The 14,188-nt window shown below is 44.2% G+C and overlaps 1 protein-coding gene across 1 annotated transcript in view; it reads right to left on the reverse strand.

Moving 5' to 3' along the window:
• Positions 1-14,188, reverse strand: part of LOC145411411 (mutS protein homolog 4-like) — a 100,911-nt gene that overhangs the window by 46,709 nt on the left and 40,014 nt on the right. Inside the window, exon 15 of the mRNA XM_080281451.1 lies at positions 274-493. Within this exon, the coding sequence (XP_080137577.1) occupies positions 274-493 (220 nt within the window). The remainder of the gene's footprint in view (positions 1-273; positions 494-14,188) is intronic.

Consider the following 14,188-nt stretch of genomic DNA (forward strand, 5'->3'; position numbering starts at 1 on the left):
CACTACTACCCTCACTACATCTAATACTACCCTATCTATCTACTGTCACTACAACCCTAACCACATTCACTGCTACCCTCACCAGAACTCCAAATCGCCAGATTATTGGCAAAGGTGTTCTAGTGAGAGGAGGTCTAAGACGAGGTGTAAACCATTCCTGTTTCCACAACTATCCATAACTACTCTTAATATACCCAGTCACTGTTCTAACCTCTGTCCATTACTGTTCTAATTACCAACAACTACCACAACTCTCAAAACACTCCGACTCACTGTATTATTCGGCACAGGTGGTTCTGGCGAGAGGAGGTCAAGGATGGGGTGTCTACCGTTCCTGATGGCGAGCACCCTGGAAAACTCAGGTCGCACCCAGCACCCCAGCGAGGCCACATGAGCAAGGGCCACTAGCATGTCAAGGGTGGACACGGCTTCTCCTAGGTCATGCAGAGCCCCTACACGTCCCCGAGCCTCCTCCAGCACCTCCACCACGATTCTGTAGGGGTATGGAGAGCGGCTGAGTGGTGGAGGGAACTGAAATGTGTATGTGTGGGGGGGCGAGTGGGAAAGATGCAGAAAGAGGCTAATTTCATTGGGGAAAAAAGGTTTTCACTGAGCGCCAATAACTGCTGTATATTGGTGATAATGTTTGAAGAATTACAGTATACACGTGTGAAAATGAAACTTGCTTCAGGCATTTTGTCTATGGAAATGTCAAAAAAAAAAATAATAATAATAAATATTTTTACGGTCTGTTACATTATGCCTGAGTTTCCACATATTTTGACTTTGACTCGAAACTGTTATGACTGAACTGCTTGCCTTCACTTGGACGGTTATGTTAGGTGATAGCCTTCACCGCTGCATTTTCACTATTATCAGTTCTAATACTAGCTTTACACCTGCATTTGACACTTGTACACCGTCATCCGACATCACATTTTTTTTCAGTGCCTCAACAACTTCCAAAGCGAATCCATCGTATAATAAACATTTCTTTTATCTGTTGCTGTGATCTTGCCTTCCATGGTCTTGGTAAGCGTGCTTGACATCAGAATAAGCGACACGACCTCTCACTCTGTCTTACCTGTCACAAGCCACTACCCTTAATCAGTCCCCCGGTGACGTACCTTTACCGTCACATGACCAAATAACAATCAGCTCCCTGTCAGTCAAATTACTGTTTATTTCTTGCAGTTATGTTAGCCACGACAAGTCACCTGCATGTCAAACAGCTGACCATCACCTATACCGTTTATGCCCAATACCGATTTCGTCCTTTACTGAATTATCCCCAATATGTTGCCGTCCTAATGATGTAATATACTGGCATCAAATCAAAAGAGCATACTGAATACTACGATCTTATGAAAAACGACAGAAATGTGGAGAAGAATGAAAGTCGTGTACAGTAAAGTGTTTGTAGGAGGAGGACGAATGAAACGGAGTATACGATTTGCGGAGAAAGAAACGGCGTATGATTGGCGGAGAATGACAGGACTGACTGATGAAAATAGACCTGTCAGCAGAATAGAAAAGGCGATTGGAAAAGATAAGAAATGGAAACTGACAGGTGGGGCAAGATGAAGTGCGAGGAGGAAGGGGGGGAGAGAAACTGAGAGTGACGACGTGGGAAATGAAGATGTGGCAGGAAAGAAGGGAGGAGAAATGGTGAATCAAAACGTGGCAGGAGGAAGGGAGGGGGAAGAGAAAAATGGAGATATATGAGGAATGAAGTCAAGGAGGAAAGGGGAGGTGAGAAATGGAGAATGAGACGTGGGGAATGAAAACGTGGGAAGAAGGGAGGGAGGAGAAATAAAAAGAATGTTGAGGTAGCGAGAAGGAGGGAGGAGGAATGGTAATGACGGAGCACAACAGGGTGGGAGGAGGAACTGGGGAATGAGACGTGGGGAGTGAAAACGAGAGAGGAGAAATGGAGACTGACGTGTCGGAAAAATGAAGTGAGGGAGGGAGGAGAATGAGACAGAGGGTGAGGAGATGACAAATGGGTGAGACGCAGGGAGGAGGAGGGAAAGAAATGAAAAATGATGACGTGGGAGGAGGGAGAAGGGAGTATATAACGAGGAGAAAGATGTGAGGAGATATTATGATGACTTGAGACTTAGGGTTTTGAAGACGTGATAGGAGGTGGGGAGGGGAAGTGAAAAATGTGACATAGGGTGTGGAGACACGGTAGGAGGTGTGTGGGGTGGGGTGGGGGGAGGTATGAAGAATGACGCATGGGGAATGAAAAAGTGGGAGGAGAAATGGAGAAATGAATCGTGGAAATGAAGTGTGAGCAAACGGAATGCGGAGAAGAAATGAATGAGTTGACAGAAATGATTACGTGGGAATAGGGTGGGGAGAGGAGAAATGGAGAAGAGGAAAGAGAGGAGGAAAAAAATGAAGGGTGAGAGGATGAGAATGATTACAAGGAAATGGGAAAGGGAAATGGAAAATGAGCAGAGAGAAGGGGAGAAAAGAAAAATGACAGCTACGCAGAGGGATGGGGGGAAAGTGACAAGAAAAAGAACTTAAGCCTTCAACACAACGACGAATATATTAATTCTTACGATTTTCTTAAGTTTTGGAGAGATCAACAGAGGTGACGGGATTGAAGACAGTATCAACCATCAACTAACCTATTTACAGTCTGCGCTCTCTCTCTCTCTCTCTCTCTCTCTCTCTCTCTACTTCAGATAAAACCGTCTAGTGGTTGTAGAAATAAGACACAAATTACGTAACTGCAGAGAAGGGGGTAAGTGGAGAGGTGCCTCAGAAGCGGGAAATAAAGGAAGGTGTCGTGAGGAATGGCACGACGTACGAGATGAAAGAAGGCTGGGACTGTCAGGGAGTGATGAATGTTTGGCGAGGGAAAAAGATGAGGAATAAATGGAAGGTGAGAATAACTGCAAGAGGGGAATATGACGGGGACTGAGTTGTAGGAGAAGGATGACGAATGAGAATAGGAGAAAAATGAAAAAATAAAGAATCAGGGAAAGGGAAGCAAGGATGGGGACTGACAAGAGATGGAAATGAAAGAAGAGGGAAGAAAAAGGCGGAAAAAGGGAGAAAGAAAGGACTGGAGAATCTGAAAAGCAGAGAAACTAAGGAATCATGGATGGGGACTGAGAGGCAGCGGAAATGAGAAGAGAATGAAGAGAAAAAAGAGAAAAATAAAAGATAGAGAGAGGAAAAAGGAAGAGAATGGAAGCTGAGAGAATATAAGAACGACCGAAGTGTGGGAGAAAATAAATAGGAATCACAGGTGGGGACTGAGAGAAGGGTGGGAAAGAAGACTGCTGAAAGGACATCAAGAGGCTGGAATTAACGGGAGGAAATGTACGAAGACTGAGGTACGGAATAAGAGGAAAGAAAAGGAGAAAAGAGGGAAATGGGAGGAAGCGAAAATTAAAAGGAAAAAATAAACAGAGCGACAACTGAGAAACCAAGTTCGTAGGGAATAAGAATTTGAGAATAAAATCAGGGGAACAGGTGAAGGAGTGTGAGGAAGGGCAAGGAGGGAGATAAATCCAGGGAGAGAGGGGTAAGGAGGAGGTACAAACAAGGTCCAGGCATGTTCATATGACGGTGATATGAGTGTTGGCGGTGTGTGAGGAATGCTGGGGTTCAGAGGGAAAGAAGAGAAGGAAGGAAAGACGGAAGCGAGAGGGGGAGGGAGGAAGAAAGAGAGAGAGGGAAGGAAGGAAAAAGAAACATGTGAAAATGCAGAATAATGAAAACTAGAAAGCACTCAGACAGCGCATACCTCCGCCAATGCCACTGCCATTAAAATGGATCCGGATCCGGATCCGCCCCAAAATTTAATCACTTCTTCTTTGGCCCATGGCCCACTCTTCCACAGAATTTCATTGAAATCCATTGATAACTTTTGGAGATATCGTCTGGACACACAAACAGACAGACATACACACAAACAGACAAACACAGGTGACTACATAACCACCTCCAACTTCGCTGGCGGAAGTAATGAAGGAAGGGAAGTTATAGTGTGAAAGTATAACAGAAAAGGAGTAAAAAAAAATCACAAAAATAACAGAAAGAAGGGGAAGGGAGGCATGACAGTAACAAAAATGAAATTACTGAATAAAGAGAAAAAGGAAAAAAGTGAAGAAAAAGATACTAAAAAAGAAAGAGAGAAGGGGGAAGATAAGAAGCTAATAGAGTGAGAGAAAGAACCTGGGCGAGCGTTTAGAGGTGGAGAGCGTAAAAGTGAAGGCATGACAGACTCTGGAAAAAAAGGTGATGAGGTGAGGGAAAAATAAACCAGGAACAAAAATATAAAACCGACACTTTTGGCAGAAAAATATGGAGAACGTCAGTAAGGTAAGGGGATGAATAAGGTAGGTTTACACGACTGCATGAGAGCAACGGGCATACGAGGAAGAGAAAGAAAAAGAAGGGCAACTCCGATGATTTTTTTTTTTTACAAGGGAGGATGGACACGAACATAGAAAACTTTTTATTCTTTTTCTAAACTTAATATAAACGGAGGACACATATTCTACTTAGCATCACTTCTAACAGGATGTAGCCTAGCAGTTTCCATGGTTTTGGGAGACAGGTCAAGTTACCATCTGGTTTCTATTTGTATTCTATGACCAGCGTCCCAGTATCGGGATCAACACCAAGCCTGACTGACATCGATCTCCAATACACATATACCACCGTCGTCCCTAAGAGGATAAAACAAACGTCGGTACCTCTACACCCACCACTACTAAAGTACACAACGATTGTGATTTCCAGGCGAGTGTCCCCCAAGGCATAGTATAACAGTAACTAAGACCTTATAATCACTTCGTATATAAACACATTAAGAACAGAAGACTATTTACCGTGCCTCATAAAAGCAGCTTCAATAACATCAACATAAAACACAACACCATATCCGTCAAATCACCTAAATCCTCTACCAACACAAACCCATGAAGGAACGGTCTACTATATTAAGACAGAGACCAAAGAATTAAAAATATAGTGATAACCAAGAACACACGGACCACAGGAACAACTAAAACAAGTGCATGATACAAAAAAAAAAACTATAAAACAATACGATAAACACCCAACAATAACACACACACACACACACACACACACACACACACACACACACACACACACACTTACACGAAGAACAAGCATACCAATAACAGCAAAAAATACAATAACACCAGGAACAGCAACAGCAGGGGGCACAGAGGGAAGCAATAACGAGATAAATATTGCGTGAGAAGGAAGGAAATGCTACTCGTGGCACCAGGAATATTACTATTATGATTGTAAGAAGCGCAGGCAGCCAGTGTGAGGGGAAGGGGGAAGGGGGGAAGGGAAAGAGACAGAGATAAGGTTAAGGAGAAAGAGGAAGGAAGAAGGGAGGGAGGGGCAAGCTTAGAATGGGAGAGGGTTAGAGAAAAAGGAGTGTTAAGCGGGAAGGAAGGGATATGAGGCAGGAAGGGGAAAGGAGAAAGGAATGAGAAAGTGAGGAAGGAGGTTAAGGAAAGAGAAGGGTTAGGGGGAGAAAGGTGGGGGGAGAAGGAGAGAGGGGTAAGATGTAAGACGATGTGAGAGAGTGTGGTAGAGAATGGGAGGGGCTGGGGGAGGGGGAATTGAAGGACAGAAGCAAGGGGGAGGGAAAGGATAAGGAAGGAGAGCAGGACAAAGAGGCAGGTATGATAAGATGGGAGTAATATGAGAGGAAGAAACAGGGAAGAGAGAAAGAGAATTTAAGGCGGGAGGTATAATGTGAGGAGGAAAGGGGACGAAGAAAAAAGTAAGAGGGTGAGAGAGGCAACGAGGGGATGGGATAAGGGAAAGATACAGAGAGAATCAAAAGAGGGAGAGAGGCAAGAAGAGGGAGGATTGGAGGGGAGAGAGACAGGGGTGGAAGAAACAGGGAAGAGGATTAGAGAAGGAAGATAGGATGATAGGAGGATAAGAGGTTTGAGGAGGAAAAACAAGGAAGTGGATCCAGAAGACAAAGATATGATACAAGGAAGGAAGAAGCAAAGATGAAGGAGACAAGGGCAAGGAAGGAGGAGATGGAGGTATGATTGGTGAGGGAGGGAAAATGGAGGGAGATACAATGAAGGAAGCAAGGAGGTAAGGAAGAAAGAATTATGCAAAGAAAGAAGGGAGGGAGAGAAATGCAGGGCAAGGGAGGGTGAAGGAGAGACAGAGACGGAGAACGAAGACGAGAAGGAGGAGACACTATGATAAGTGAAGGGAAATCCGGGATGAACACGGCCACGAGGAGGTGAGAGGGAGGGAAATGGGACTAGTGGGGGAAGGGAGAGAGAAGGACTGGGTGGGGGGAAGGATAAAAGAAATAATGTGGGAAAATTACAAGAGAAGAGGAGGAGGAAATACCAGGAAGAGAGGGAAGAAGTGAAACAGAGAGAGAGAGAGAGAGAGAGAGAGAGAGAGAAAGAGAGAGAGAGAGAGATTGAAGCGGAAAAGAATAAGAGGGAGAGATGAAGGTTGAGCGTATGAATGACTAATAGGATGGAGGAACTGAAGGAAGATGGGGGAGGGGAGGAGGATGGAAAGACAATATATGAGGGAATGAATACGCACAAGACGAGATCACAGCGAGGGAAACAACAAACGCGAATGAAGGGACGGAGAACGGAACTGGGGGAGAAGGGAAGAACGAAGCCAAAAAATGAAGAAAGGCATGAGAGAAGGAAGAGGGGAAGGGATGGAAAGAGAGGAAAAGACATAAGTAAGGTACAACAGAGGAAGTAAAAACGGAATGTGAAGATAAAAGTAAAGGATAATATTAAAAGAGAATATTAAAGAGAAGAGGAAGTGGATGAGATGAAGGTGGATGGAGGGGGGGGTGAAGCAAGGCAAGAGGGATGGGGATAATGATTGAGATGATGAATGCGTTCCTGAGGAGGTGAGAGGAGAGGGAAATGGAAATGATGGAGGGAGGAGGGAGTAAGGACTGAGAGCACTGGGTGAAAGATAAAATGGAGAAACGTAAAACACTGAGACAAAAAGGCCAGAAAGGAAGAGAAGAGAAGAGTTGGAAGAAACGGGACGAGGAGGCTAATGGAGGGAAGGGAATGAGAGTAAGGAGGGAAGACAGAGGGAAAGTAAGTAGGAGAGGAGGTAAATGGAGGGGTATGAATGGATCTGGATGAGGGAAATGAAGGATGATGATTGAGGGATGAGAGACAATGATCAGTAAGTAGATGAATACAAGCATGAAGAGGTGAATGAGAGGCAAATGAGAATGATGGAGAGCAGAAGTGAGGTAGACTGAGGTAAAGATTAAATTAAAGAAATGGTGAAAGGTATGGAACATGAAGGAGAAACAGAGCAGTGGAAGAGGGAAGAAGAGAGCAAAGGAGGGAAGGTAAAAATACAAAGGAGGAAAGAGAAAAGAAAAGCAAAGAAGGGGGGTGGGAATAGGAAGGAAGAACATAAGACGGGGGGGGGGGAGAAAGGAAGGGATAGAGAGAAGCTGACTGTATATACGGCTATATGAATGAAGGGACTGTAGGAAGATGATGGAGGGAGAGAATGAGAGACACTGATGAGGTGAGAAGGAATGAAATGGGGTAAAAGTCAGAAGAGGCAGAATGGGCAGAAGAAAAACGAAGAAAGGGATGGAAGAGGCAAAAAAGAAGACCATGGGGAAAGGAAAGACGACAGTCCAGGGAAAAAATAAGAAAAAAAGAAATGAAAGAGGAGAGGAAAAGGAAAACGAAGTGGTAGGAAATATGAGTGTGAATGGCTCTCAGAATGAAGGAACAAAAGGAAGATAAGGGGAGAGAGACAATAACAAGTGATGGAATGAATACGCCCTCGAGGTGATGGGAGGGAGGGAAATGGGAATGACGGTAGGTGGGGGGAAGGAAGTGAGATTGGGAGTAGAGATCGAGGGAGAGATATGAGAACGGTGGAGGGGTGGAGGAGGGAGTCAGAGGAAGAGGAGAAGTTGGCGGGAATCGGACTGCCGGAGGGAAGGAGAGTAGATGGAACTGCGAGGAGAAATGAGGGAGGCATCAGAGCAGAAAAAGCACCGAGGAGGGTGAAAAGGCGAGGAGGCTACGATGAGGAGAGGAAAGAACGAAAGCTAGGGTGTATGAGAGGGAGTGGGGTGGGGAAGTATATAGGAAAAGGAGTAAAGGTAGTGACGCAAGCAGGCAGGTCAACAGGAAAGAGGAGGCAGTTACCCCTTTGACTGTGACCTGTTTCTCTGATGAATAAAGTGGTCTGAAATTAGCTGAAAAAATACGCATCTCTAAATTTTAGGTCCAAACGCTACTCATGACATTCATTACCTCCTTATTGCGTTAGGTTTCTCTCAGTCCAGTAAAATCGCCTGACGTTTGCCGAAGGAAAAAAAAAATGCTAAGACTATTTTTTGCATGAGGATTAAGTAAATAAACAAAGAGGAAGACTGGAAGAAAGGCATGCAATGAGGAAGGCAAGTAGGCAGGAAGTCAGAACGCAGGAAAGCACGAGTAGCCTATTAGGGAAAGGAAGCAAGAGGTAAAGTAAGTAGGCAGGCGAGCAGAATGTAAATACGTAGACAATGGGGAAGGGAGGCTGGCTGTGGGTAGATGGGCAAGCAGACTGGAAGGAGGCTGAGGAGGTAGGCAAGAAGTGGGGATACGAGGAACAGGAGGCACGGGGTGTGAGAATAGAAAAGAATGAGGTACGAGGATAGGCAGGCAAGAGGTAGGTAATTAAGCTGGAAAGTGGGTATGAAAGCAGGCAGGATGGGTACAAGGGTACGGAGGCAAGGATAGAAAGGGATAAGCAGTCATCCATGAGGAAAAAAAAGAAGCCAGCTAGTAAACATGAAGTAAAAAAAAAAAATAAAAGGGGGGGGGAGGCAAGCATGAGGTAACGCTCAGCAGGCGGAATGTAAGAAGAAAACTGACAGACAGACAACCAGCCAGCCAGCCAGACAAGGAAGCACACGCAGGCAGACAGGCAAGAAGACTTCAGACAGGCAGACCATAAAAATACAGGAAGGATGGACAAACGATCTGCAAGCTTAGAGTCAGGCTTAGAGGACGACAGAGATAAGAATGAGAGGGAGAGAAAGGAGGAGTATCGGAGGAATAGACAGGAAGATCAACGAAGCTCGGGGAGGAGTGGCAAGACAAATGCACTGAGACTGTGGCGGACTGATAGATGAGGCAGGCTACTGGGATATGCATGAACTACCGATAAGCACGGACACCACCACCACAAACAACAACAACAACACCAACAGCAACACCAACAACAACAACCTCTGCAACTCAAAACAGCACAAGCTCATAATCAGATTAACAACCTCAACTACCCTACACAACATTACACTGATTTAGTCCAACAATTACAACTCAAAACCGACATTAACCACTCAACAAGCGAAAAAAAAAAAAAAAAAAAAAAAAAGGACTGGATGAAGCAAAAAAAATAAAAAAATAAAAAAAATAAACATGAACAAGCAGTGAGGAAATTAAGAGTACGAAACCAAAAAGATACATGATCTCAAAAATAATCCCCCCAAAGAATAGTATCATGAAGACTGCGAAAAATAATGCAATAAAATACTCATCGACGCGAAATAAACAATAAAGGAGTAAAGACGGACCCCCGGCGATGTAGGTTTTCGGGAAAAAAACATGTGCCAACAATAATGAACCCCCTTGATATGGAGAGCTAATAAAGTATTTGTAGTATAGGGAAACACACACACACACACACACACACACACACACACACAAGCAGAACTAAAACAAATCAGAACGGGTTGTCTAAATAAAGTAACTGTAGTATATGGAAACACACACACACACACACACACACACACACACACACACACACACACACACACGAGCAGAACTAAAACAAATCAGAACGGGTTGTCTACATAAAGTAACTATAGTATATGGAAACAAACACACACACACACACACACACACACACACACACACACAAGCAGAACTAAAAAAAAAAATCAAAACAGGTTGTCGTAATGGCAGATGAAAAAAACAGATGAGAAACCAGAGGAGCCCTTAAGCCCACTACTAGCAAAAACAAATTAAGTACAGAAGAATTGGGCAGAGAAACCAAAAAGACGCATAAGATCTCAAGTACACCCTAGAAAATAGGCAGGTTTGAAGATATTAAAGAAAAAAATAAGAAAAAACGAAAAAAAGGATGAAGATGACGATTTTAGTGAGTGTGTGTGTGTGTGTGTGTGTGTGTGTGTGTGTGTGTGTGTGTGTGTGTGTGTGTGTGATTAAAAGGCAGCACGGACGGCGGTCATAAACGGGCACGGAATGAAAGCACAAATGCGTGAGATGAGGGAAAATGAAGGACGGAGCGAGTAAAGAGGAATTAAATAAAGAGTGGATGAGAAGATGTGGGAGAAATGGGGTGTGAAGAAGGGGTGGGGGGTAGGGAAGGGAAAACACAGAAGGAGGTAAGTGAGAGAGGAGAAAGGAGGGAGACGAAGGAAATGAAAGAGGGAGAGATGATAGGGAAAATGAAGAATGGGAGAGAGACAGGGGAAATGAGGGTGATAAGAAGCGGGGAAGATGATGGAGGGGGAACTGAGGAAAAAAGATGGAGTAAAGGAGAACGAGAGAATAAAGGGAGACAGGAGGAGGGAATGAAAGAGAGGAAAGAGGAGAGAGGAGGGAATGAAAGAGAGGATGGGGGAGAGGAGGAGGGAATGAAAGAGAGGAAGGGGTGGAATGAAAGGAATATGAAGGACAGGGACAGAGGGAGAAGGAAAAGAAGAAGAGCATGATAAAGAAAAGATGGGAAATGAAGGAGGAGAAGAACTGGTTAGGGAGGGGACAGAGAACACGAAGATGTAAGGAGGAATAAGTCAGAGAATTTGTGGAGCGAAATTAATCAAGATAAGAACGAAGCAGACGGGATAGAAGCGGATAAGGCAAGAAAATCGGGCCACGAAGAATGTAAAGAAGAATCAGCAGGAACCTGGAAGCGGCAATAAGGAAAATACGAGCGATATGGGATGTCGTAAAGGATAAAGAATAAGACCATGACAGAAAGCAAGTGAGAAAAAATACAAAGCAATAATAAAGAATGGAGAACAAGGAAAAAAGTATGTATACAAGAGAGCCAAGAGGATGTTCAAATTTCAGCTGAGGGAAATTCTGTACTCTTATCACTCTAACTTGGCCCAAAATTTTCTTCTCTCCATTTTGATTGGTACACTGTAACACTAGGTTAACAACAGAACACGATGCAAGTCACGAAGAAGTGGTACACTGTAACACTAGGTTAACAACAAAACACGATGCAAGTCACGAAGAAGTGCTATGGAAGGAAAGAATGTACAGCCATCGACGTACCTAGATTTGCAACTGTACGACGTGAAACAAACTGCAAAAGGACGAAAATCGAAAGAGAGAGAGAGAGAGAGAGAGAGAGAGAGAGAGAGAGAGACTGAATAAAGTGACGGAAACATTGATGAATAAGCAGAAAAACGAGTCGATAAAGATGCGATAAAAAAAACATGATGAGAAAGGTTAAGGAAGCAAGAAAGAATGACAAAAGATACTGTAGAGACAATGAAAAATAAATAAAGGAAACAGGATAAAGAAATAAGAAAGAGTAAGATGATGAGAAAGGATAAAAGATGAGTACAAATGAGGTGATCAAGAAAGGAAGAATACAGAGATGAACAAGAAAAACGAGATGAGAAAGAATAAGATGAAGAAGAATGACAAAAAGGATATAAAAATGGGTATGAGAATGACTAACACGAGATATAAAAAGACGAAAATTAATTAGGTGAAAAGAATAAGATGGGAAAGAACAAGATTATTAATACAGAAATGAAAAGGAATGAATGAAAATGAATACGGCGATGAAAAAGACGAAGAAGGACAACCGGAAGAACTAGGAGAGACTGAAGAAAAATTAGAACTGCTGGAGTAAAAAATAAAAAATGAGAGACTGGGGTGGGATGAAGGGAGAAAGGATGTCAAAAAGAAATGGGGGTATAAGGAGGGACGGAGAAGAAAGAGGGCCAGAAAGAGAAGGAAAAACAATTATGGACAAATAGGGAAAGAAATGGGGGAAAAGAGGGGAGAGACGAAGGAAAAATGAGAACCACAAAGATGAGGGAAACAAAGATGAGGGATGACAAAGGGAGAATGAGATGAGACATGGCAAGGTTGTGAGCACGTCGGAGGTGAGGATCAGGGTACAAAAACGAGAGGAGAAGGAGGTGAGGGGGAGGTTAAGGAGGTGTGGGCGTAGGTGGAGGAGGCTAGCGGAGGGGGAGTGAGAGACGGTGCGAAAGAGGTGGAGGAGGTGTGACGGAGGTGAGGAGGATGGGTGAGATAGAGGTGAGGAGGAGGTAGGGGACGAGAGGGGGAGGTAGAGGCAAAGGGGATGCGTAGAAGGTGTGGGAAAGGTTGAGATGAAAGAGGGGGTACATGAAGGTGGAAGGGGTGGAAGGGTGGAGGAAGGCAAAGAGAGAGAAAGCAGCATCCAGGCAAGGCAGTGAGGTGGGGGCGGGGTGGAGGGGGGAGCAAGAGGAAGCAAGAAAAGTGTAGCAATTGGCCTGGATCTGCAGTTGGCGCTCTGATGGACGTTGTCTTTACGGCACAGGCTCTAGCTCAAGCAGAAGGAGGGGGGGGGGTGACTGAAGGAGAGAGGAGGGAGAATGAAGGGGAAAGGAAAATCAAGGAAGGGGAGGGAGACTGTATGAGCGGAGAGAATAAACTGTGGGAAAGGATAATGAAGGAAAGACAGGGAGAGTGAACAGCAGGAGAGAATGGATTGAGAGACAGAAGACGGAATGAAGAAAGAAGAGGGCAATGAAGAAGGGGAGAGAATAGGGGAAGGGAGAGAATGGAGAAGGGAAAAAGAATGGAGAAAGGAGAATGAATGATGAAGAGGAGAGTGAGGGAGAGGCAGACTGAACGAAAGGAGAATATAACCAAGAGGAGAGTATGGAGAAATGAAAGGAGTGGGGAAGGGATGAATGATAGGAGGGATGAAGGATGGAAAAAGGAAGACGAACAGAGACTGAAGAAAGAGAGGTAGGAGAATAACTGATCGGCTTTGAGTTGTATGGAAAATCAATGAGTGATGGATGGAAGGATGTAGAAACGGAGAACGAAGGAAATACAAGGAAAATAGGGAATGGTGAGACAAAGAAGGAAAGCCTTGAATAAAAGAGAGAAGGAAGAGAGGGGAAAGGGAGGGGGGCGAACAACGAGAAAGAATGTAGAGTGAAAGACGGGGAAGAGATGAAGAAGACCACAGTGAACGCTAAGACAATGAGGGACGTAGTGAAAGAAAACCGTAAAATTAAAAAGACGAATGAAAGAGGAAGAACAAAAACTGAAGGACAGGAGAGAGAGAGAGAGAGAGAGAGAGAGAGAGAGAGAGAGAGAGAGAGAGAGAGAGAGAGGGGATTAAGGAAGGAGATGGTGGGGAACGGACAAGGAGTATGGGTAAGATAGAAAGGAGACAGGAAAGAGGGCGATGAACGAAAAAAGAAAAAAAAAAATGTAGTGGTCAGCTTGCACACGCCTGACATGAGTGGCCACCTCTACTCTACACGTTCAGGGGTATTTTTTGGTTTCTGAAGGGCAACTGATCCACAGGGTAGAATGACACCACTTTCTGTCACCTGAAAAACAGACCCGCCCCCACGCAGCACAATACGCACGGGTATATGCATGGAAGGCTTTTGAAGTGCTCGGAAAGAAATGCATGTAGAAAAATGGTCTACTGGATTATCGACGTTTCTGACTGAAAAAGCTTGCAGTCCAACGAGGGAATCTAGACGCGGTACAACATAGGAGACATTCCCATATGACTGTAACTATTTATTTCATGTCTTGCTACTGTGTGCGACCTTCTCAGATCAAACACGCTACCCACCCAACCAACAGTGGCTCTAAGAGAGAAGGATGGGCAACAGAACTCCGAGCAAGGTATAATATTAACAAAGTATGTAGAATGAGAGCTAATATGTGATATCAGAAGGAAACGGGGGAAGAGAAACAGTCAAAATGAAGGACAAAAAAAGATGAGCAGATGGAGAGAATAGCATGAAAAATAAGAAGAGAAGGGAGTAAGTGAGGGTGGACTGAAGGAACGAAAGACTGACATAGATGCAAAGGACACTGACGGATGTGAGGGGAGAAGACAGAAATGG

The sequence above is a fragment of the Coenobita brevimanus genome, chromosome 89 (genome assembly GCF_032717465.1).
Source record: "Coenobita brevimanus isolate Jiangsu-jjx chromosome 89, ASM3271746v2, whole genome shotgun sequence".
In the NCBI taxonomy this organism is placed as follows: Eukaryota; Metazoa; Arthropoda; class Malacostraca; order Decapoda; family Coenobitidae; genus Coenobita; species Coenobita brevimanus.